The sequence below is a fragment of the Plectropomus leopardus genome, chromosome 11, assembly GCF_026936395.1.
Source record: "Plectropomus leopardus strain MGB_pleo_1.0 chromosome 11, ASM2693639v1, whole genome shotgun sequence".
NCBI lineage: Eukaryota > Metazoa > Chordata > Actinopteri > Perciformes > Serranidae > Plectropomus > Plectropomus leopardus.
Window position 1 is genome coordinate 31,699,050 of NC_142186.1, and position 25,754 is coordinate 31,724,803.

The 25,754-nt window shown below is 38.2% G+C and overlaps 1 protein-coding gene across 1 annotated transcript in view; it reads left to right on the top strand.

The window, feature by feature from the left end:
• The window catches only part of plcl2 (phospholipase C like 2), a 79,466-nt gene that overhangs the window by 3,176 nt on the left and 50,536 nt on the right, over positions 1-25,754 (top strand). Inside the window, exon 3 of the mRNA XM_042489603.2 lies at positions 22,756-25,239. Coding sequence (XP_042345537.1) covers positions 22,756-25,239 — 2,484 coding nt within the window. The remainder of the gene's footprint in view (positions 1-22,755; positions 25,240-25,754) is intronic.

Sequence of the window (25,754 nt, forward strand, 5' to 3'; positions counted from 1 at the left end):
AAGGATGTTTCTAGGATTTCAGGTAGATTCTAGGATTTTAGGATATTTTTAAGGATTTCAGGATATTTCTTGGATTTCAGGATATCAGAGACTTAGCTAAGACCTCTGTCGGGGCTTGCGGGGGATCCTATACTGGCATTTTTTTGATAAACAATCTTTATTTTGATGCTGCTCTGTGCACTCTGGCACCTTATGTATATTAAAAGTACAAGACAATTCCCAGTGTGAATCATCACTGTATTTTTATTGTTAATCAGAAAGTGTTTGGGCGGGCCACACGGCACTCTATTAGGTTCCAGACTTGGTCCAGGAGCTGCAAGTTGAGTACCACTGCTTTACATTATTCTTCACATTTACTCTGCCCCTGCATTTGATTACTATTGCATAGCAAATCCTGTAAGAGATGTCAGAAATGTGGGCCTCTTATTCTGATGTTGTTTACATTTGGCTTTTAGGGGTCAGCGAATCAGTAGTCAGACTCAGAGATTTCACTCCCTCTAGAGCCAGCTTGATTTAAAATGCATGAGCTGTGTAAGGAATTTGTTGAGACATACTTTTCAAATGGCAGGTTCTGATGTGTATTTGAGAGAATTTGGTTGCTTCATCTTTTTTTTTTAAAGATGTCCACAATCAATACCATTATTAGGCCTCTGATGTGACGCTTTGGTGGGATTTCTCTGCTATGGGGTCCAGCTGCTCATCTTTTTCACCGGCAGGTTTTACAGGCAATGCATTCTTGGCACATTGTGGGTGTTGAACTTTGACATGCCCTCCACCTGGAGATTGATGGGGGTAATATTGACATTTCTGCCTTGTAAAGTTCCAAGTAATCCCTCACTACACAAGGATCTGTCTCAGTTCCCAGGCCATTTAAATGTGATTTTTTTCAATGAGGTGTCCACTCCTGTGAGCTATAGGCTTTGTTGAAACCTGTGGAAGCTTATTTGAATAAGAGAAATGTCAATAGATGTATGACTCTGTATTCTGAACCTATTCAATAAGAAGAGACAAAACAGCTACTTTGTGGCACTTGTGGATGTCATGGTTATGTTAAGGCAGATGCATTCTTATTGTGCTGGCAGAAAAACAGCTCAAACGAGTGCAGGGAAGTGGGAACCAGAGAGAAGCCTTAAATATCTCCGTAATAAAAATGTCTTGATGTGCCATTGGATGTCAGAATAGTAATACAGAAAAAGATAACCTTCATTTTAATAGAATACCTTTGTTGAAGATGCTGTTTGAAGCAGATGGAAGATGTTTATGGTTGCGAGATTTTGATGTAAATAAAACTAGGTTATATCACATAGGCAGTTCATAGAGAGCATACTGTTTTAGCCCTACAGTTACAGCATAAGGTAATATTTCGGCCTTTATTTTACATACACCCAGTAGCAGCAGCATTTACATTGTTCTTACATACGTTAAACACATAATAAGTCATCAGTAGAAACCCAGCCATGAAAGTGCAATTCGCCGTCAGTATATAGTTGTTTACCTTGCTAAGAGACAGATAACTAACAATTTATTGAAGACAAAATGAGTGTCATGCTAAGGTAGCTGCGTTTTATGTCCTCGATGCTGGCGAAGCAGCCCGTCTGTCCATAGTTCTCAAAAATCATTTGGCAAAGTTCAGTATTTAACATCCTGGACTGCAAAGTACATAATTGTGTGCTTTGAGTTTTTCTTTCGTATAGACTCTGGGATTTTTCACAAAATATATGAAAATGTTTGGCCACTTGAATTAGCTGGATCCTCAACCCAGTGACCCGTGAGTGAGTAACATTATGGGTTTTGAAACTTAACCTCATTGCTAAGGGTTAGCTTGTTAGGGTAAGACAGCATATCTTCTGCTGCTTAAAAATCATCAGAGAAGGTGCTAGATGATCCATATTCTTGTGCTTTATTTGGCGTGCACACTCATTATTTTTACATGCACAGTTAAGTGGAACTATGGCTCTTGTTTGATTAGGCCATTTATTTGGACTACTGTCCTTGTCCCAGTGTACAAGCACTGGGGGCGAATCGATTTATCAACCGAAGTATGTCTGACTCTGGCCTTTCAACTTATTGCTATTGGACCGTCTTTTGTTATATCCATTATGTCACATACCAAACAAGTTAGCAAGCACCAAACAAGTTGCATGCTGATTTGGTGCTGTGCATTTAATCTGTGCTCTGTGCTTTACTTTACAGGTTGATACCTCGGCCTGTGTATCAAATTGTGGTGTGTTGTTTACATTTTTCACTTTTGCAATGTATTTTTCATGTCTGTCCATTACTTTATGATTGTCTTTTTTTTCTTTTGTACATGCTTTTTTCACATGTTCAGAATAAACTACTACTACTACTACTACTACTACTACGACTACTACCTTAGTCTTGTTTTGTTTTCTAATGTTCTTCTTCTTCTTTTGTTTCTCCCGGCTTTTTTCTAAGAATTTATGTTGTTGAACTTCTGGGTAAAAGCCCGATGCTGTAATCATGGAGCTTGCACAGAATGCCTGGGCCAGTCAAAGTGCCGTTCAGGCATATACATGAAAGAGTAAACTGACCCCCAACTGCATCCTGGTGTGTTAGTATGACTTTGAGAAGTTCAGCTTTGTACCATTTCAGTCGGACTAACATGTTTAGATGTGTTTTTAAAAGTTCAGTTTTAGTCAGACTAACACATCATGTAAACATGCTGACTGACAGTGCTACTGTCCTTTTCTGCTACCAGTTCGGCTCTGTCCACAAAATGCATCAATGCAACAAAAAAAGGTCTTTAAAACCTCTCATTCCTGTTGCTGTCAAGATTAATGCCTCTGTTCAATTAAATGAACTGGTCCAGAGGTTTTCACATGTTTGTCCAGAGCCAGGGTATCCATGCAGATAAGAAATCATGGTGAAATGCTCAATGACCTAAATTCAATAAGTGACACATCAGACTACACAATGAACGCCTTTATGACAAGGCATAAGCAATAAGAGAAATGCACATCAAGTCAGTTTCAAATGATTTTGTGGCGTTTGCTTAGCAACACAGCACACAGACGGATAAACATGCAGTGAGTCACAGCAGAGATGACTTCCAATTGGTTGGAGCTGAAATGAATGTCATGCTAAGTTAGCATTACGAGAACATGGCCTGTTACCAAGGGTTGATGCAGGAAGTTCTTGATCAAGATAGAAAAAAATGATCCATAATAAATTTGTTATGTAATACTACTCAAACACCAACAAACCAAAAAGTAAGAGTTCATATTCTAAATTGACATGTTACATAAACTCTTGACTTCACACAGTGAACACTCATGTGAATAATGTAGCTTGATGGTTAAATGTGGCTTTGGGTAGTGAAAGTAAAAATATGATGTCATGTGGCTCACTTTGTATTCATGTACTGTGGATTTCCTATCTGTAGGCTATTAGGGAAATCAAGTATGCAGCAAGTCGTGCTCTTGTCGGCATGCCAATATTTTCTTGAAGGCGGTTGTTTTTGTTTTTGACGGCTATAACTGATCAAATATTGCACTGAGATGGTGGTTGTGAAGGGTTGGACGAGTGTTAACAAGGCAGCCTGTTTCACGCTGTCAGTCAGAGCCTGCAGTTCTTGGTAAACTGCTTCTCTGAAGTGATGGGAGGATGTGGTCGGGACAACACCAACACCAACCACAGTCTCATAGTAACAGCTGTCATACTTTGCACATGACAATAACCTGGCTTAAAAGGTTTCTGTTGAACGTTTTGGGTGGCAGGGTGTGTCTGGGTGTGTGTGTGTTGTGAGGGGGAACAAGCTAAAAGCACATCAAAAGTGGCATATTGAGACCTTTCCATTAGAATGTGCACTGTCTGAAAATGTGAAGTATGCAGTCCTTGGTTTCACAAAGTAGCACCTCTGCAGATCTTTTAATATGGTGGCTGCTTAACACTGAACTTAAAGTGATACTCCACCCAAAATCTACACTCAACCTCACTCAAGACAGAGAAAAAGGAATATGACCTGGAAAAGGTGCTTACTTAAAACTTAATATTAAAAAAATAGCTTTTTAGTATAATTTTAGATATGTAACTAGAAAATTTTTCATTTTTCTGCAGAACATGCTGCAAACGTTGACAGCTGAAATGAATTCAAAACCATGGCTGAAAATGCAGAAATGTAAAAATAATTGCGGGAAACATGTGAAAACAGCTGAGATTCATTACTAGAAAAGCTGGAAGTTAAACTGAAATACTGTCAAAGGAGCAAGTTTAAATTATCTGAAAAGGTTCAAAGATAAATGCTCCATACTTTATATAGCAAAAAGGTTGAAAGAAATGGATAGAAGCTTAAACATCATTAAAAAGAATGGTTTCTGCAGCTAAAAATATGCAGAAGTAGTAGTTACAAAATGGACAGAGGTATACTACTACTACCACCACTACTAGCCTACTATTACTAGTAGTAGTGGCAGAAGTAACGGCAGTAGAAGCAGCAGTAGTAGAAGCAGTTGTAGTAGTCATGACCCATCTCATGCTGAAACATTTCTTTTGAAATGTGCACTGTCTGAAAAAGTGAGGCTTGCAGTACCTGGTTGACAAAATAGCACCTTTGCAGATCTTTTAATTTGATGGTTGCTGAACACTGAACTGAAAGTGACACTCCAGCCCACACCCTCACTCACCACCCCACTCATCCCTCTAACGGTGGCAAGTTTTCAAGTGCCAGTACATTCATAGAAGCTTATCTTAACGCTTTGAAACTTGAGCAAATTGCCTTGAAACCTTTCAAAAACATGGGAAGAAGACAGTGAGCAATGAAGGACAAAATGACTGAAAGATTGGCAAGAAATTCATAAAAAAAGTTCAAGAAAATTAGTTTAAAAAACAAAGAAAAGAAGAAAACAATGTAAATGACCTGGAAAACTGCTAACATGAAAAAATCTAATAATTTTTAATGCAATTTTTCATATGTAATTATGATCATTATAAATACAGTTTCCCCCTATTTTCCCTTGACATTTTTCCCTTGCTTTTTTACTATAATTTTCAAAATCTACCAATATCTTGCAATTAGTGAAACATTTATTGCAAAGTTTCACATTGCCATTTCCCCCATGTTTTTGATCAAATTTGCATCACTTTGCTCAGGGTTCAAAGGGTTAAATACTTGTGAAAGGCATCTGAAAGCAGCACAAGAAAGTGATGTTGCTCCAAGTTTGAACGGTTTAACCCTGTCACTGTTACTTTGTATTCTCAGTATATATTTTAACTGTTTTTTTAAAAATCAAAATGTATATCTGTGTGTTGCCCCTTATGAAAAGCAGAAGCTCCTTTTCTTTGATATAGTTATGACTTTTGGGTCATGCTAAATATAGATTACAATGGAAAATAGTATTATGCTGCAGAAGTGGTTTAAGAAGTGTTCATGGATGTTTTCTTTGAAAACCATTTTAACTGATGTGTTTTCAAGTTGACCACATCCTCTCTAAGGAAGATGAAGCTACCATCTTCAAGCTATCTTTCAAATCTCCACAGAATAAATGGTTCAAACTCCAAATATAGATTTCGGGTTGAGTACCACTTTAAGATAAACCTCTGTTTCATCAGATATTCAACTGTTTTGTAATTTCCTCCATTGAGGAGGCGGTGGCTCCACTCTTGTGCTTCTCCGTTTGTTTGTTCGTCAGCTGAATATTTTAAAAACTTCATGGAAAAAATTTCACTCCACAGCTATAAATCGACTCTGTTGTGAAATAAAAATGACAGATTCAGTGTTTAAAGCCATGCCAGAGGTATGCACACTTTGAGTGATTTGTAGTTTGAATTAGAACTTCTCATGCACTTAAAATATCACAAGCTACTTTAACCGCTGCATAAAAGACAGAACAGCATATATTTCGGTAACATAGTAACTATATCATACTAAGGCACTTTTGCACAGCTTGAGTTATGGCTTAGGTTTTTACCAGTCAATTTAAAACACTCTCCTCCATTAAAGTGTGACCATTTTGTATGTGGGTGGCCAGTGGCAGGAGAAATAATGAGCCCATGGCTACACTTTTCTTCCCACCTCAAGTCTCACCTCAGATCCTCTGGAACAAAGAGGATCTTCTCAGTGTTTGGTAAATAACACTTATTTCACAACTCTTCTGGGAGACCAAAAACAAACTGAGTTTGTGATATCACCCTGTTAGAAGGGAAAACAATATGGTATTAATTATGGTGGACCAGCAGTGTTGTGAGTCCAAGACCAGTTTGTGCTTCATATTGTATCATATCTTTCAGTCAGGCTCAGTAACAAATGCCTGCATTAGTCAGACCAGTGCAACACAGCTAAAGTGTGATTTTTTCCGTTTGTAATCATGCAGAATTATTTTTGATGAACTTGACTTTAAGCATAGCTAAAGGGATAACAGAATATTTGCTCCTGTTAAGGCAACAGCAAAGAAAATCAAAATCAACAACACACACTGAATACGATGTTAGCAGTGTTGGTAATTTTGCCCTGAGGTCTTAGAAATATCAACAACTGTTCTTTTGCTTTTTTTTGGCATAAGAGTGATTATATGTTGTCTGTTATTTCTATGTCAGATTTCAGAGAGCTTCCACAGTACATCTTAACACACTGCATTGTGCATACCTATATTTACATTTGACAGTATCATTTGAGATGGTAGATTGACTTATTCATACTTATCATAAATGTATACTGAAGTGTTTTGGGAGTGGTTTTCCTTGAGGTGATAAAATGTTACATGTTCACTGTCAAAGAAGGATGCTCTCAACATGTCTACTTTATATCAAGCGCTTTATGCATGCTGTTAATGCTGATGTAGTCATCAGTGTTCAGTGTTTTTAAATAACTTCTAAATACGTCTACACTCTGCAGTCTCATGAACTGTGGTAAATAATCATTGTGTATACATTTGTGCCTGTGAGTACCTACACTAGAGAAAAGTAAATGTAGTCACTGCTTGTCTAATTTTGTAGGACAAAGTAGACAATTGAAGCAAGTAAAATGAATTCAGGGAGTTCAGTGTGAAACAGAATCTCTTCTAAAACGACTGTTGAATTGGCCTTGAGCAAGAAACCTAACTTTATAATTCCTACACTGAGCATCCAGGTTCAGCAAATTAGTAAAAAAAAAAAACTGCACATTGTGTTTTACTGAAGTGTGTTACATTAAGTTCCTATCTAAAATGTGCTGATACAAGTGTTGTTGATATTGCCAAACATTGCCAATTTAATTATTCATAATTTCACTCAAGGAACTGCCACTTAAAGCATTATTACAGACCATCACTTAGCCCAAATCTTCCAACCGCAGATTGTTGTTTAACCCAAAATATCTTTAAGCAATGTATCTTGCATGCCTGAGTGTAATCCACTTGCCCAACCCAGTGCCACTGGCAGTTGATGGGGTAATATATTAAAGATCTTTTGACAGTCATCCTTCATGCAGGGTCCTGCTGCTGTCCCGTGTTCAGGCATTGTTACTGCGTGTTCAAGACAACTCGTGGCCACAGCTCTCAGTCGCTTACCTGAACTGTGCTTATTCATTAATCAGCTCAGGTGACACTGATTTACACAAGTGCTGCTTGCCTCACCCTGCTATTTCAAGGGTAGCTCCAATCACTTGGCAGTGATTACAGTTCTGTGGTATTAAGGGGAGAGGTGCCTCTATGCCTTTGGAGAGTTGCATTAATATTTTACTGTAGTACGCAATGGAGCACAGAAAGTAGAATACATATTTAAACTATTAACATGGAGTTTAGTTATCAATAGATAAGTTTTCTACATAACTATTATGGAATATAATCCACAGAATCATCTGTGACTCTAAATATGCCAATGAAATATTTATAATTAGCTCCTCTGTTGAGGGAAAATGCAAAGCTGACTGTCCCTCCTAGAGGGTATGTTTATTAAAAAGACACTTTCCACAGTAATTAGAAAACCTGAAGAACAAATAGCATTTCATTTTAACATTTTCCAGGCTCGGAAAAAGTCATGTAATTGATGTAAATCATCAAAGTTTTGGAAAAGTCATGGAGTTTGGCTGTGATTAATAAAATTGTTACAGTAGTCTTCCATGGATAACATTCCACGTCACAGCAGATTTATTTTCTGAAGCTGTCGACATAGTGCAGCTCTGACACGCTTTGATGGGTGACGTTTTGTTTACAATCACATACTTTTTTTTCCAGTTTCTCCCTGCGTTCCATCTCTCCCTCCAAGTATGCCAGCAAGCCGAAATTACATTTACGGGCAAGTAAGACGAGAAAAAAAGGGTCTTTTGAAAGTCATGGAAAAGTTTTAAAATTATGTTCCTGAAAATTTGTCAGAACCCTGAAAAATACAGCTTGGAAATGAGCTTGTTTTTGGTAATGGATCATGAAAATGAATTATTTGCTTGAGATGAAGAATGAGAAAAAGAATATCTGAATGCCTAAATCAGGCATGTCAAACTGGTCCACAGGGGGGCCGGTGTGGCTGCAGGTTTTTGTGCCAACCAACCAAGAGCACACAGTTTGACCAATCAACTGTCTGAAGACGGAGATCAGTTGATTAAATGAGTCAAGTCTGGTGTGCTGCTACTTGGTTGGAAACAAAACCTGCAGCCACACCGGCCCCCCTGTGGACCGGTTTGACATGCCTGGCCTAAATTAAAAACCAGATACCTACCCATATAGCACATACTCCAATAGCCCAATATTTGAGTCCAGCCTACTAAAAAGTAACCACAGTATGATGTTTTGCATATTGTGCAATCATACATGATGACATTACCCTGGGTTCGTAGAAACTGTGATTGACATTTGATTAATCATTAGTTGCAGCCCTACTGTAGACTCTATTCTACTACTGCAGCCTGTAGAGCATCTCTTATCTCCCAACAGTGCTTACATTTGGATATTTTCTCTGGATAACAATAGTCCTTTCCTGCACACAACAAATATTTGAATATTAAATAAGATATGTGGTGAAAGGATATGTGTTTGTGTTATCTCTGACTGTGTTTACTTTAGCCCTCTCTCATTGTAATTTGATCTAGATGATCTTGATCTTATTTACTTTACAGACTGTAAAGCTTTGTTTGATGAAATCACAGTCTGAAGTCCTGCCAAAGTCTAGATCTGTTTGCAAATAATGTGATAACAGCGATTTGATGGGAACTGTTGCATTAATATAACAGTAACATCATATTAGCCATAATGTAGCACTACATTAACACTGTTATTAATTTGTTCCTGCGTTTAAATCCTAGAGGGAACGGCCTGGTTTGATTGGAATAAAACTGTCCAAACAGTTGACATTTCCAGTGCATCAGCATTGTCTTGCTTCTCAACTTAAAGAGGCTTCCAGGATGAATCAGCTGAGCTGTTTTGTAACAGAAACAATGTTGGCTGTGAAAATCTTATGAAATTGGCAGCTAATATGTTAATTTTTCTCGAAGTGCAAGCGGAGCGTTTGAAGCCTGCCAGTGTTCTGAAACTGTCTCATCATGGATGCCTTATCAGATGCTGTGCTGCGCTGATGCAGTTCACTCTCTCCTCTGTGAGTCTGAACTGTGACATGACAATTTTGCTTGATCATTTCCCGGTTGAGGTGTGATGGGAATGGGAATAAGATCATTTTCTGCAATCGCAGTGTTGACCTGACTTGAATAATGTGTAACTGCTTTGAAGTCTGACCCGATTGAACACATAAGTGGGCCTCACAGTCGTTACATTGCACAGTTCATCAATAAATGGGTAAACAGGTCCTAGTTTGTCAAGGCTCAGATTAATCGAGATCGCATTTTTTGATTGTTTTTAGTGTGCTTACGCTGTAACAGTCTAGAAGTGCTTTACAGGCTGGCCTCATTTTGAGATGTGTGGTTCCTTACTGTGTGTCACAACTGTTAAAGAAGTATTTCACCGATTCAAAGAGGCTCCTCACTTAAAACTAGGTTGTCTATTCAGTAGAAAGATGCAAATACTTTTGACGTTTTATGACATTATATCTAGATAGCTAAAGAAAGGCGACTGGGTTTCATTTAACCTTTGGCATGATCCATGTACACTATATCAGATCTTCTCTAGTTTTAACAATGACATCACCTTCTAAGTCCACTGTGTAAAAGATGGTGGCTTTTTTTCCTTCTAATTAAACAAGATAAATCGATGGGCAGGAAGAGAGGCAAATGAAGTTGCCCTAGTTGCACCTAGGACATTCTGGACGGACAGATAAATTTTGGCCAATTTATCATTGGAAAAATGGAGGCGGTGAAATATTTTAAAATGTATCAGATTGAGTCACACATAAAGATGCAGTGTGAATCTGTGAAATGGGGGATTTGCAATCATATGTTTGCTAACTTTCCCTTATGTGTGTGTGTGTGTGTGTGTGTTTTTTTTTGCCTATCAGTATGGCCACAGATGAATTCAGCATCCTGGCAGACTTTTCAATTTCTAAATTCATCTACATTTCAAAAAAGATGTCATTGCATTGATATTTCCCAGAAAAAACAAAACTTATTTAGTTAACCCTTTAGAACTGTGAATCACAGAAATAAGAATTTTGTCACGATACAATTATGTGTTGAAATGATTTAGAGATGATTACATATTGAGTTATTTTCTACCCTTATTGCTGTTTGTGCCCAAAGAAAGGGTAGATAGGTCTTTTTTTTCATTGCAGCTGAGAATTTAGTATTCATTTTCTATAGGAAGATATATTTCATTTCCAGTAGCCCCAGTAGTTTAGGTAATCCTATTGTTTTAGGTTAAACAGCCATGTTTTAAGGTGGAGGCTTTTTGCAGCTGAAATAGTTAGGAGTGGCTTTACATGTTTGCATTGTAATGTCAGAGACGACCAGCTGAGTAATGTTCCTTATCTTGTCTCATTCCTTCTGAAGAAAGCTCATCACACTGATTTGGAAGTGATGTGCTCACCATGAAATGAAACATAGTTCTGATAATAAAAGCCTCATTGTTCTTGGCTTGCTGGCTGACATGTCTCTCAAGGTCCCATTACATTTTTTTCTTCACACAAGCCATAAAAATGTTTCAGAGGGTTACACGGTTAGGGTTAAAGCTGGCTCGAAGGAAAAACAGTCAATAAGCTTTTCTTTTCATTCGTCTGCAGGCCAGAGATCACTGATTTTTCCACAAGCTTAAATCAATGAGCAGGTTATTAGTAACAACCAATCATCCTCTCCAGAGGCTATGAGCTAACTACTGTGTGTTGTTTCGTGTCCTCTTCTCTATCCAGTATTTAAAAGAAACTTAGTAAAGAAAGTTATATTTTAATGAAAATGTCACATGAGAATTAGGTAGAGGCGACCCATTTGTATCTGGGTGTGTGTTATGTAATCCCATCGACTGACCAGCTTGCCCTAGGCAGTAGTTGGTGCTACTGGCGTTACATGGTGTTGGGGAATACACAGATTACATTACACACAGTTGTGTGTGCTCCGTAGAGCGGCAGCAGAGTAGCAGATTCAGATTTCACTTGTGACGAGTGAGGAGAGTTGACGGACAAGACGATGGCTGAAGGTTTGATGTCAAAGCAAAAAGCAGAAGCACCCGTTTGGCAATATTTCTGACTGAAACCCAATCCTTAAAGGGAACCTGATAATGTTAATGAGAGAAAAGGAGTTGGTTACATCACTTAGGATGTAGGTGTGCAGCGTGTCACCTGCAGCCTTTCTTCTTATAGCTCACAGTCAGTTCGTTTACATGCACAGTGTCCCAGTCAAGCTGTGGTCATAGCTCATTAAGGCCATTTTATTGGACTTCTGTCCTTGTCCCAGTATACAAGCACCAGTGGAGAATCGATTTATTAAGCATGTCCGACTCCTCCAAGGATGGTGGACGTATGCCCCTTTCAGCAAGTTGCAAATCTATATGATTCATACAATCTATGACATAAACTGAATCACAGTCACAACTGTTAAAGTAATTTCCGGGTAGAAAACCGCCCCGTCGCGTCACTTATAATCAAACGGCGCTGAGCAAACTCTACCTCGAGTGATTCGTTTTAAGCCACCTTAAAACACAATATTAGTTTAACTGTACACGATATTTACAATATTTTCACTGCTTTTCCTTGCTGTAAGACAGCCCTTACCATTGGGGATTTAAAGCCGTTATATCAAACACACCAGGATGCGCTGTTGTGTAAGCAGAGCAAATATTCAAATATAGTGTTCACTTAAGCTGATAAGCTAAAATATCGTTTAGATTCCTGTCCAGTGTTGTGGGACTGTGCTTTGTTTTTCAAACGAGGGGGGTGGCTAAAGGGTGACTTTTTATTTAAAACAAATATAAAATACCACCTTTTAAAGTTGTATGTCTCACTGCCAAAATAAAAAACACAAGTCCCTCCACAGCGCTTTACATTGCTTTAAACGCCTGACCTGTTTTGCAGCACCCCTTTTCCCCTCAGAAATACCAAACAGTCCCTATCCCTAACCACTGAGGGAGGCTGGAGCAGCGACCGCAAACACACGCAGAATGCCTAGTCCAGTTATAGTCAGACTAAGGTGTGCACATGACGGAAGAAATCGAGTTACAATCGCATTATCTGTATGTATTGGTCCGATTTCGAGAAATTCACTTTAGTCCGATTTTATTCAGACTAACGTGTACATGTTACAAGTCTCTTAAGAGAAAATTCCCTGACTGTGAAATCCTTAGCATGCCCTCATAATATCATATAACATTTGGCTTTTTGCTCCTTCAGGCATAATGCATAGTCTGCAACTTAATAAAGCATCAACACTGTGTAGAGGTACTTATTAATATGACTGAATTCACAAATGATTTTTTTGTAACTGTGGTTAATGGCTCAATCAATATTTGAGAACATGAGAGTCTCTCTCCCAAAGCCTAGAGCCAAAAAACTAAGAGCTGATGATGTAAATCCTGGAACAGCTCCAGAGAGAACAATGAACTGAGACCACCCAAGGCGAATTTCACTCTATTTAATTGTATATTTTCCTTTTTTTTAGAGGTAAAATATTGTCATAGAAAAGTTCACTTGAGTTAAAATTTCGAGGAAACATTTTATGGTATATGCACTTTCAGTGAATCCTTTGGTTACCAGCTGTAGGAAAATATTCATTCTGATAAATAGGGCATTTCTGGACCATATGGACGACATGCCAGCTGCTTATGTAATTTTGTTGTGTGGTTTTGTCACTTGTGTGTGTCCATCCACCAGTGTTGCGCAATGTGATCCTAAGAGGTCACACCGTCCGGTGACTGAAGGCAGCGATTCTTTTGATCCAGCTCTATGGCAAAGACCTAACGAGTGATCAGTCTGTTCGTCTGTTGCATTAAATCAACCAGAACTCAACAAATGGTCTGAATACTCACCAAATATAGAAAATCGTATATACTAAAGGAAAGAAATAAAATAATAGAAAACCAGTCAACAAATCAAAACATTAGGTCAAAAACTAAAGGAAATGGATGTTGTAAACTCTCACTGAACTCGAGTGACTGATGATTTTTAGATACAGCCACAGTGCTCCAAAGATAGACATGCGACTTTCATTTATGTTCAGGAAATGCTAGAGCTTTAAAAGTTTAGTCCCAGGGTGGTCACCTTTTTCACACTTCATTTGACCAACGACTGATCTCATATGGTTCAGAACAGAAGCAGCTGGGCCTTTACTAGGTTTGAACTCCTGCGGGATTTGACTTGCAGTGCAGCTAGAGAGCAAAAAGTCTCTGTATGCGTATTTAAATCAAACAACAAGCTTTTTATTGCAAAATTGGTTTGGCTATATTGAATAATGTGTAAATAAGGTGTGTATTGTGTGGTTTTGTGGGACAGATTTTGGTATTTTTATTTGTAAAGTCCTGTAGTTCTTTGGTTTTGATTGAAATAATTAAAATTTTAACTATTTTTACATAAAATTAATCTTGAGAGGTCTCCATGTATTTTATGAAAAAAAATCCAAGGTAGATATACTGTAAGATTTCTCTTTTGCAGTAGTTTACCTGGTTGTTTGAATTGTTACTGTGGTTGCAGTGTGTGCAAAGTGTCTGTCATCACCGTTTTTGAAAAGTTTCATACCCTTGTTTGGAATCGGTGCAACATTTTCATCAGAGCTTGCTTTCAAAACATTTATTTCCTCTTCCTTACTGTCACCAGTTGTGTTTCCTTATGACTCATTTTGTTCTAGTTTTTGTTGTTTCTCCAAAGCTCTTCCTGTCACCGTGTTACTCTCCCACCCTTCTTTCTTTATACACATTTTGATTTGTTTTCATGTCAGTGTTCTTCTCTGCCTGCTGAACATGACGTGGTTTTAATACAATCTTGATATTTGATGATGCAATTCAGAAATCCTTGATTTGATGCAACAGATTGTTGTCATGTGAAAATGACATTGTTTGATAGAGACAGACCTTAAAACTAACTTTAATGAACAAAATGAAACGAAATGTATTTAAAAAAGTTATTCTGCAGTACCAAACACTTACCCAAGATCTGTGGTGTGTATTATTATAACGCATTGTTTTAGCTTATTTTGATGAAGTATACTATACTTACATGTTATAGTTTTATGACTAAATGGAGAGACATTAAGTGATAAAGTTGAATAATCTTCCTTTCTTAGAAATGTGTGAAGGGAATTTATGCAGCATATGAAGTTCAGACTTGCATTGTAGGCAAGAAAAACCCATAATCTTACATTTCTGTGGCTTGGGCTGTAACCCACTAAAATGATGTCAGTTGAATCGGATTTGGCTGTTCAATATAAATGTGTGACGATTCGTTTTGTTTTCCATAACAACATATTTTGTCGATACTAGATATCAAACGAAAGCCAGAGACTGTGTGTTGTGTGTATTGACTTGCTGTGAGCTGTAAATTTACCACTTCTTCACATTAAGTGCGGTCTCTCTCTTCCTCTGTGACGCTGCAGCATGTCTGCACCTGCAAAGAGTATCGTGAAAGTCAAGAGCACACTGAAGCAATCTCGTTTGACTGAGGGTCTCCGACTGATGATTTGACCCTCCGACTCTCAAGTGGCAGCGTAGTCAGTACTTCTCTATTGGTGCCTGTCCATATATCACACTCTTTCCCCCAGTGCTCATATGATGGTTTTCACTGATAATGCCATAGCGACTGGGGCTGGGAATCACCAGAGGCTCCACTAAACAATATTGTCATGATACCTGAGTCATGATAAAATATCATAGTAGTTTACCTTTACCTTTTTTTACTGCAAGTTATGTTCCTTTGTCAAAATCTGTTTTATCTAATAAGATAAAGCTGTTCATCTCACTTCAGTTATTTTTATTACAGCAAAATGTATCAAGCAATCGATTTTATTATAGTAGTATGTTACCAGGTTTAATTTGTATTTGTAATAAATAATCACATTTTGAAGACATTGTTATATATTTAAAAAAAAGATTTCCCCACGGAAATACCAACCTATGTTGGCTTCTTACTCGATCTATGCTACACCGCTCTTCCAAGTTACAATAAAATCTGTCCTGTAGTTTTTCTGTAATCTTACTGACAAACAAATTGAATCGAAAACATGGCTTCCTTGTAGGGTTGTACCGACAGTAGATGCCATTGTCCATAACCAGTGTCTGTCAGGTATTGACCACTAAGCCCATCATGATTTAAACACCCCCCCCCCAGTCCACACCAACATCAGGGTGCAGGTTTGCAGTGGTGTTAAAGGCATTCATTGTGTGCTTAAAACGTAAGATTTCTGATTTATCTACCAGATAAACTGTAGCTCCCAGATGGGCAAAGTGTTTCTCTTTTTAGCAACTAGATTTGTGACCGCAGTCATGAAGATATGTCAGCATCACTGATTAGTATCTACCAACATCCGCTTGGCAAACTGCTGTTTTTTTTTAGTTCACTGTTAATGTTATTTAAACACCACAAGTTCAGACACATTAGTCAAGAGGCTACAATGCAGAGTTATAAATACTTAGGCTTACAGAAACATTGTATGGATTACTCAAACCTTACGCCTGTTCCTCTCTCTGTCTTTCTCGCTCTTAGACATCACCCAACCGCACCTCCTCAGTAGAGGTAATGAAAAAAAAAGAAAATTAATTGTGGAAATTGTGAAATCATGGTAAAATTCTCTTACTCACAATCCAATACACTGCTTTTTCTTTCATACTAGATTAAGTTTTTAAGGATTACTTTGTAAAAACCTCCTTAGACTAACTGATTCCTAGCGGTGGCCAGCTTTTTAAATCCCTTTGTTATGTACTTTTAGGTTGGACTATAAGTCCTAAAAAAGGTACATATCCCACTGTTAGAGCTGTGGGATATGTATGAGCCTCTTAGGTAACCATGCTGTTGCCTCGGCTTGCTTGGTGGGTAGTGGAGGAGACTTGAATGCAGTCTTGGGTCTAATCCAGAAAATGATTCAGCATCTGCCTCTTGATATCAGGAGTGAGTGCTTATTTTGTGCCATAGGACATGATAAATCTGACTGTTTCCGGTTCAAAGAAGAATATGTGCAGGATGTCAAAATTTAACTTTTATAGTTTTATAGCATAGATATTGCATGGAATCATAAACAGAGCTACAAAATGTTTTATTGAAAATGTGGTTCTAGGGAATAAGAAATGTCGTTGTGTTTCTGCCAGTATGACAGACCGATATCTTATTTTTTTTTTTACATTCAAAGTTAACAAGCAAAAAAACATTAGATAACATATCTGAAAGATATGCAAATATGATACAAGTATGTATGAAGAATATAAATGACAAAAATTAGACAGATAATCAGACAGTAAAATAAGTTAATTACTGAAAATACATAAAGAAATAGAGATAAACCGGGGTACAGGAACAGATGGGGAAGCATACTCAGTCAGGGGATTTGGTAGAGAAAGTTGCATAATTTTCAAAAAAAAGTGGATATATCGGTTATGGGTTGACAGATTATAGGCCGATTATCAGGGCGGATATTTGGCATCTTGGTGATTGTCTGTATCAGTGTTGTATTTAAATGATCGCAGATAAAATTAATTAAAATGTGCACTATTTTTATTCATTCATTTTTAATGTAAAATTTCACACTATTTTTTACTATATTCCAAATTTTAAATTTTGTCAGAAAGATTTACATTTTTATAGTAAATGCATATTGATTCCAAATGTAGGTTATTGGTTCCATTAACTATTAATAATCTGTATTAGTATCAGCCCTGAAAAAATAATATTTGTCAACTCCTAATATCGGTATTGTCGACTATGTAAGTTGTTACATATCGACATATCGGATATTGGCAAAAAATCCTATATCGTGCATCCCTAAGGTGCAATTGAAACCATAGAGATGCATTTTGAGTAACAATAGGCCTCATTTGTACTGGTCTGCTTGCCTGATTGCATTTGTATTCTGATCAAATTCCTCTCATGAATACATTTAGGTTATTGTGAATTGGAGCCAATGCTGCTCTGGAGCTGAAAGTTTGTCTACGCTGCAGTGTGATTCACGTTGCTTGTTGTTGGGGGTGTAGGTAGAACAGCAGAGCAGAGAGCAGCGGGACCCCTGCCATATCCTCAGTTGTACAGACAGTTCATAACTGCTCGCTGAGCCAGAAAAAATGTGGGATTCAGTCCACGAGGGGATTCAGATTCCTATGGGATCTGTGAGCAGTTGGATGTGTTTTGTCTTCCTTATTCACTTGCCGTTTCATTTTCTCTGTCGCTGACTCACTCTTTGCCTCCCTCACTCACTCAAACACCAAGCAGATATCGAAACGGTATTTAAAGGCATAAAAGTAATATCCACTGTCAGGGTTAGCTGATGGGATTAGCCTTGTTGTTATCTCTTTATTATGGAACACTATGAAAACATCAAGTATCTTTTTTATGTTTTTCTGACTTGTTTCCAAAATGTTTCAAGGTTTTTTTCTTTTTTCAACATAACTAAAAAGGAAAATAAACTCACTAACAGATAACAAACACTGTTGAGCCATAGTTATGCAAGAGCTTGTCTAAACAACGAAAGACTTTCATTCCCTTAATTCCATTATATTAGAGTTGTCCCTCACCAAAGATTTTCTGAGTTGACTAGAAGTCAACCATTAATCAATTTCCCTAAAAAACAACATGTAGACTCATATAGGAGTAAACCCTCTTCTGGTGGTGTATATTTCGGCAGAAACTCTGCCCTCTGCCTGTATTTTCTGATATTCTCCTTATTTTCATGTGCTGGACATGTACTTCCTAAGCACTTTAGTTTAGGTCGGGGCAAGTGCCAGACTGTTAGCAGCAGGCATCCAAGAGACCCAGTGCTGAAAAAATGCACATATAGAACGGCAAAATGCAAAAAGGAAGTGAATCCAGGGTTAATTTTTACTTTTGCTTTTGCAGGCAAGTGTGTTTATAAACCATATCTGCTAATCCTGTATTGCAAACCTTTAAATATGTTTATTTTAAGGGCATCAGGGCATCATCAGAAAATGGTGTGATTCAGGAAAGATAAAGATAAATATATATTAACTATAGCAACAAACATCTAAATAAATATACTGCAAATGTAAATAGCTAAAGAGAAATATCAGTGCAAACAACTGAGAAGAAGCCTCAACATGCAATGAAAACGATGTGAAAGTGATGTTTTTCTGTGGTCAGAAACCAAACAAAAATTTAATTTTAACAGAACGGGCCAACCAAATTATCAATTAACCTAAAGCCCATATATTTATTATATTAAATAAGGCTACTAACTTCCCCACTGTCCCTGTTTTTTCCTCGGATTTCAGTCTTTTCATATTATGAGAAAGGGACACAAAGTTTCCACGTTGTCAGTCTCATTTCTGCGAAAACACAGCAACCTTTTAGAAAAGATAAAGGTCTAAATTAAGGCTGCGTTGCTTACATTACTTGGTCTTTTTGGGGTATTCTTATTTGAAAGCTTATTTTGGTTCTGTGCTCTGTCCCTGCTCACAAAAACAGTCTTGATCACAGTTCACGTCGATGATAGAGTTTATTGTTGGGCTTCAAGAAACAGAGATTAACATAGATGATAAGTGATATTTATGTCTTTAAGAATATGTAACCCATAAAACAAATATCTGATTAGACTATAAAGAAACAATCTGATGATGGCCAGCCTGTCTGAGTGCCATTTAAGGACTATTAAACTGCAAAAAAACACCCGAGGCCATCTGACTTCCACCAGAGACAGAGAGGGGACTGTTGCATAAGAAACATGTCCCCTCAGGAAATAATAACAAATGCTAAGACAGAGATGGGTGTGTGCAGTATTGTTTGTCGTTTTGGTAAAGGAAGCTGAGGGAAATCCTGAGGAGAATGCCTAGCATGGCGGCCCTGGTAATAAATACAGCAGGAAGCAGACACGTACTGTCAGTAAGATGTAACCATAAGGTCACATTCTTGCCCAGATCATAGGGATTATCTGCAGTCATGCATTGAGGTTTTCAGCTCTTCTTTTATATAAAGAACTCTCCTTAAGCAGCAGACAGTGTAAAGGAATGTGATGATGATGTTTAAGGTTTTTTTTTTGGCACGGTCCATACATGGAGAGGTGAAAGATTTCTGTTTTGCAGTATTGACAACAACACTGTTGGAATTTGTAATGATTGATTAATACTGAAAAATCTCAACATATTATTATTTTCGCCCTCTTTAATTTTAAAATTATTAACTACTATTACTTATAATAATAATAATAATAGTAGTATTACATTATATTGGTAAAGCACTTTTCATGGTACTCAAAGACACTTTACATAAGTTAAAATGATCATAAAAAGAATACACAAAAGATATTTAACATACATCATTAGGCAAGGCAAGGCAGCTTTATTTGTATTTCACATTTCATACACCAGATAAATTTAAAGTGCTTTACAGAGCAATTAAATATAAATTATAATAAAAAGGTACAAATTTAGAATAAAATACTAAAGAGAACAGATATAAAAGATAAACTTGATAATTAAATGCTTCATGATTTTAAAAAGTCACTATCAAAAATAAAAGTGCAGGAAAGAGGTACAAAGAACTTTTTTTTTTTAAATGATATAAAATGAAGTTCATAAGTTTCCAGTCATTTCTGGGTGGGGTAGGCAGTGTAAAACAGGAATGTTTTTAGCTCTGACTTAAAATTGGTCAGAGGGCTTGTCGGACATCATCTGGGAGGTGTTTTGTATTTGAGATGTTTCTCTTGTTGCTGAAGAATTTTGTTGGCCTCCTGTCGTCTGTACGTCATCCATTTAGCTTTATTATTCTATTTCATCTACTGTGATGTGTATATTGCGCAAATATATAAGTATTCTGACTGTTTCATCAGGCTTCACTTGCTCTTGCTCCATCTTGTAGCTCACTTCACCCAAACAGCAACTCGAGACACGGTCTTATGGAGAAACAATAGGAGAAACAGTAAGCAGACAGACAGGAGACAAAAAACAGTGATTATGAAGAAACTGCTCCAGAAAATACAAAAAAAAAAAGGCTCCTGTGTAAAAATGACAGCTCCACTGTAATCTATCCACGTTGGAGTTGTCACATTTCTTGTCATTAATGTTAACGGCTGAATGGATGAAGTAAACAGAGGAAGATGTAAATGTCAGACAGAATGTGTGAAAGCTGCAATCCATTTATAGACATGTAGAATAAGACACATCAATCATATGTCTAACTTATCAGTTCTCTTATTAAATCACATTTTATGACCTTGCCCATCTTTTCGTGACAAAGTTTATGAGTACTGGTTCCTTCAGGTTGTAAGGTATGAACATGTTAGCTTGATTACATAAAAGGCTGTCTGGTATAGTGCCAAACTGCTGGGATATGCTTCTTTTTTACCGTGGTAAAAAAAGAAACCAAACATCTGTACGGTCACAGTGCTAGGTTTTACTGGAGTGCAGCATAAGGAATTCTTAACTTGGCAACATTGAATAGTTGACAAAATGATGCATTGCTTTTATATAAAGTGGTACCATTAAGCTGCCACATGATGATTAACAAGGGTTTGGGTTTGGCTGGTGCAAAATTTGTAAAATGAGTTCAACTAATCCCAAATATAAAACGATGTCCTTGTGCTAAGGGAACCTGCTGCAGCAGAAAGACCAGGATTCATTGAAAATGTCAGAAATGTGGCTGCTCTTGATGACTGGATTTGTGTGGGCGATACTTTCTCGAGGGAGAATTCCTGTTCGACCTCCGTAATGTACAGTGACAGGTACCTTAAGTCGCCCAACAAAGTTGCTACTGTTTCTGCTCAGACAATCTTCAGAGGGAACAAAGAGGGACTGGGAAAAGAGGACATCACATGCAAACACCATCTCCGAGGAGACAGCATGTTGTGTTCTCTTGTACTATTATGTAAGGTAGAGATTTACTTCGTCTGTATGTTGAAACTTAAATGCAGAATATTTAATCTTGAATCTCTAAACACAGTTGTCACACTCAGAATATTGAAGTGAAATTGGTGCTGCTGAAAGCAAAACAAGGAATGCCTGTTTCTTTTCATTCCATTTATGCCTATGTTCAGATTTTATTCCATTTTAAAAGTAATTGTTGTGGTGTGCAGGCTAGAAGTTAGTGGAAGGAATGATGGCCCTAAATAAAAAATTAAGCTTGGGTAAAAACACACTGCAGTGAGCAAGTGGAGCTTCGCTTTATTCCATCATTGGTTAAAGTAAACAAGCGTCCTTGTTCACCTTATTCACATGCAATGCATTGGCTGTCCTGTGTATGAATGTGAAATAGTCCCAGGGTTATGCTTTTCATTAGTGTTAGCAATGGTGGAAGAAGTACTGAGGTCTTCTACATAAGTGAAAGTATCAGTACTATAATGATAAAATACACTACTACAAGTAAGTCATGCATTAAACAATCTTACTGAAAACACGTTGATTGTCATTGAAATGTAATTGTGTTCAACAAGATGACTTTCTGTAAACATGGACAGTGGAGTCACCCATAAATATATTGTTTACTGTCTCTTTAACACATCACTCTATCCGTTGTGCTGTATGTTTCAGAAATACCTCTCAGAATCCAAGGTTGACTTTAGTTACTAAAACCAGTTTTGGGCTAAAAGATTTAAATAAATGAATAAAATATTTCATCAGTTATATATATCTTAATAGAATATTAAGATATAAACTTAACAAAACTTCATTAGAAAAGTATGCAAAAGCAAGATTCAATAATTCATAGCTGTATCAGCATAGTCGATTTGAATGTTTAGGTGAGCTCCATGCATAGACAAAAGAAACACTCACTCGAAATACATTACAAAGATAAAAGCAAATACATAGAATAAGTGAAATTCAACCAAGCAGAGCTAATAGAGCAAGGCCAAAGCATCAGGTAGAAGAAAACACTGAATGTGTTTAAAACAAAAGGCCTCTTAAGTAGGTATGAATGTATTATAGTTAAAAATTAAAAAACAGATATTATGAACAGAATTGTATAAAATGTTCCTAAAAAATATTTGGAAAACTAATCTCTGATGCAATATTCGCATGAAATAACCAGCTCAACATTCATCCAAAACTGTTAAGCCAATGATGAGAAGCAAAACACTGTTGGGAAAAACTCTTCAATCTTTGAACCGTTCACTTTTCAGAGATCAAGAAAACCCTGTGTCTATGCAGTTGGACAGATATGCCTTATATTCCTTCAAGTTGAAACAAATAATTGAGGTTTCAGGGTTTTCAACGAGTGTTTTTATTTTATGTCTGCATAAATTGTATGACTCTATTTACCATTCAGCATCTACAGAAGGGTTTTTATTTATGCTCTGTTTTTTTTGTTTCTCTGCAGGATGGCTCCAGACAGCGTAAAGAAAGAAAGAAGACTGTATCATTCAGCAGCATGCCCACTGAGAAGAAAATTAGCAGTGCAAGCGACTGCATCAATGCAATGGTGGATGGCTCTGAACTGAAGAAAGTACGATCCAATTCCCGCATCTACCACCGCTACTTTCTCCTTGATGCTGACATGCAGTCTTTGAGATGGGAGCCCTCGAAGAAGGAATCAGAAAAGGCAAAAATAGATGTGAAATCCATTAAGGAGGTGCGCACAGGTAAAAACACGGACACTTTTCGAACTAATGGAACCTATGATCAGATATCAGAGGATTGTGCCTTCTCAATCATCTTTGGTGAGAACTATGAGTCTCTGGATTTGGTGGCAAACACTGCAGATGTAGCCAACATTTGGATTACAGGGCTGAGGTACCTGATATCCTACGGGAAACATACCTTGAATATGATAGAGAGCAGTCAAAATAACATGCGCTCATCTTGGCTAGGTGAACTTTTTGATGAGGCAGACGTCAACAACAGCAAGCAAATAACAATATGTGCCGCAGTGCAGCTTATCAAAAAGTTGAACCCAGGACTTAAAAATGTGAAAATAGAACTGAAGTTCAAGGAGCTTCACAAAGCAAAGGACAAAGCAGGTTCAGATGTGACAAGAGATGAATTCATTGAGGTCTTTCATGATCTTTGCACCAGACCAGAAATTTATTTTCTCTTTGTTCAGTTCTCGAGCAACAAAGAATTTCTGGATACCAAGGACTTAATGATATTTCTGGAGGCAGAGCAAGGTATGGCACAAGTGAGCGAAGACACCAGCTTAGAGGTCATTCAGAAATATGAACCGTCTAAAGAGGGCCAGCTCAAGGGTTGGCTGTCTCTTGACGGGTTCACCAACTATCTTATGTCTCCAGAGTGCCATATATTTGACCCTGAACAAAAAACAGTGTGCCAAGACATGAACCAGCCCTTGACCCACTATTACATCAACTCATCCCACAACACATATCTGATAGAAGATCAGTTCAGAGGTCCGTCCGATGTGACAGGGTATATCCGTGCCCTCAAGATGGGCTGCCGCAGTGTTGAGCTGGATGTGTGGGATGGGCCTGATAACGAACCTGTCATTTACACTGGTCACACAATGACATCACAGATAGTTTTCCGCAGTGTCATTGATGTCATCAACAAGTACGCGTTTGTTGCATCCGAGTTTCCCCTGCTGCTGTGTTTAGAAAACCATTGCTCCTTAAAGCAGCAAAGAGTCATGTTTCAGCACCTAAAAAAGATCCTCGGGGACAAGATCCACCTAGATCCTCCAAAACCGGAAGACTGCTACCTCCCCTCGCCCCTAGTGCTGAAGGGAAAGATACTGTTAAAGGGTAAGAAACTGAGCACGAACTGCACTGGTTCAGAAGGTGAGGTAACAGACGAGGACGAGGGGGCTGAGATGTCTCAGAGGATGAGCATTGAATCCACGGAACAACAGACTATCGCACCCAAGAAATTCCAGCTGTCAAAGGACCTCTCGGATCTGGTGACCTTGTGTAAATCTGTGGAGTTCAAAGACTTCCCAACGTCTTTCCAGAACCAGAAGCAGTGGGAGCTTTGCTCTTTTAACGAGGTCTTTGCCAGTCGCTGCGCTAGCGACTTCCCAGGTGACTTTGTTAACTACAACAAAAAGTACCTTGCGCGAGTTTACCCAAGCCCCATGCGGATTGACTCAAGCAACATGAATCCACAAGATTTCTGGAAGTGTGGCTGCCAGATTGTGGCGATGAACTACCAGACGCCTGGCCTGATGATGGATCTCAACATCGGCTGGTTCCGTCAGAATGGGAACTGCGGCTACGTGCTGCGTCCAGCGATCATGAGGGAGCAGGTTTCGTATTTTAGTGCCAACACTAAAGATTCAGTGCCTGGTGTTTCCCCACAGCTTTTACACATCAAGATCATCAGCGGACAAAACTTCCCGAAACCCAAAGGCTCAGGTGCCAAAGGAGACGTTGTGGACCCCTATGTGTATGTGGAAATACACGGCATTCCTGCTGACTGCGCTGAGCAAAGGACTAAAACAGTCAACCAGAATGGGGACAACCCTCTCTTTGATGAGAGCTTTGAGTTTCAGATAAACCTCCCCGAGCTCGCAATGGTGCGCTTTGTGGTGCTAGACGATGACTATATTGGTGATGAATTCATTGGCCAATATACGATCCCCTTTGAGTGTCTCCAGCCAGGTTTTCGCCACGTCCCGCTGCAGTCTCTGACAGGAGAGGTCCTGCCACATACCTTGCTGTTTGTTCATGTGGCTATAACCAATCGAAGAGGAGGCGGCAAGCCACACAAACGAGGACTGTCTGTACGAAAGGGCAAGAAGAGCAGAGAGTATGCCAGCATGAGGGTGCTATTGATCAAGGCTGTGGATGATGTCTTCAAAACAGCCATGCTGCCACTGAGGGAGGCGACAGACCTCAGAGAAAACATGCAGGTAAGACATTTAAATCAAACTCCATTAATTCAATGTCCTCTGATGTGTGCACATCTGAGCCCACAATGTCATGATGACTTTTCCTTCCATCTTCCAGCATTGAATGTTTTTCTGTGGAAGGGCAGACTGAAGAAAATATAACCCCACGTCAATTTACTACAAAGAATCTCGAGCATCTAAAAAAGGCTCCCACTCTGGAAAGAGAAACACAAAACCGCCAGGCTTGACTGAATTAAATTTGATCTAATCCTTATGTGTTGCGCAATAGTCAAAACAAATGCAGGGAGACATGTTTAAAAACACTGTGATAAGATCCCTTCCTGTTTGAATAGTGGATTTTTTCTAGGTTGAAATCACTGCAGCTACCAGAGATGATGGCCTTTCGCAAGCTGTTTTAATCAAAGTATTTGCTATTTTTAAGAGCACCAAATCTAGACAAATTCAGTGTCATCCCAAACTTGTTTTCTTGCTTGATATTGAGTAAGCTTTGTCACCACAGAAAACAGAGTAATACG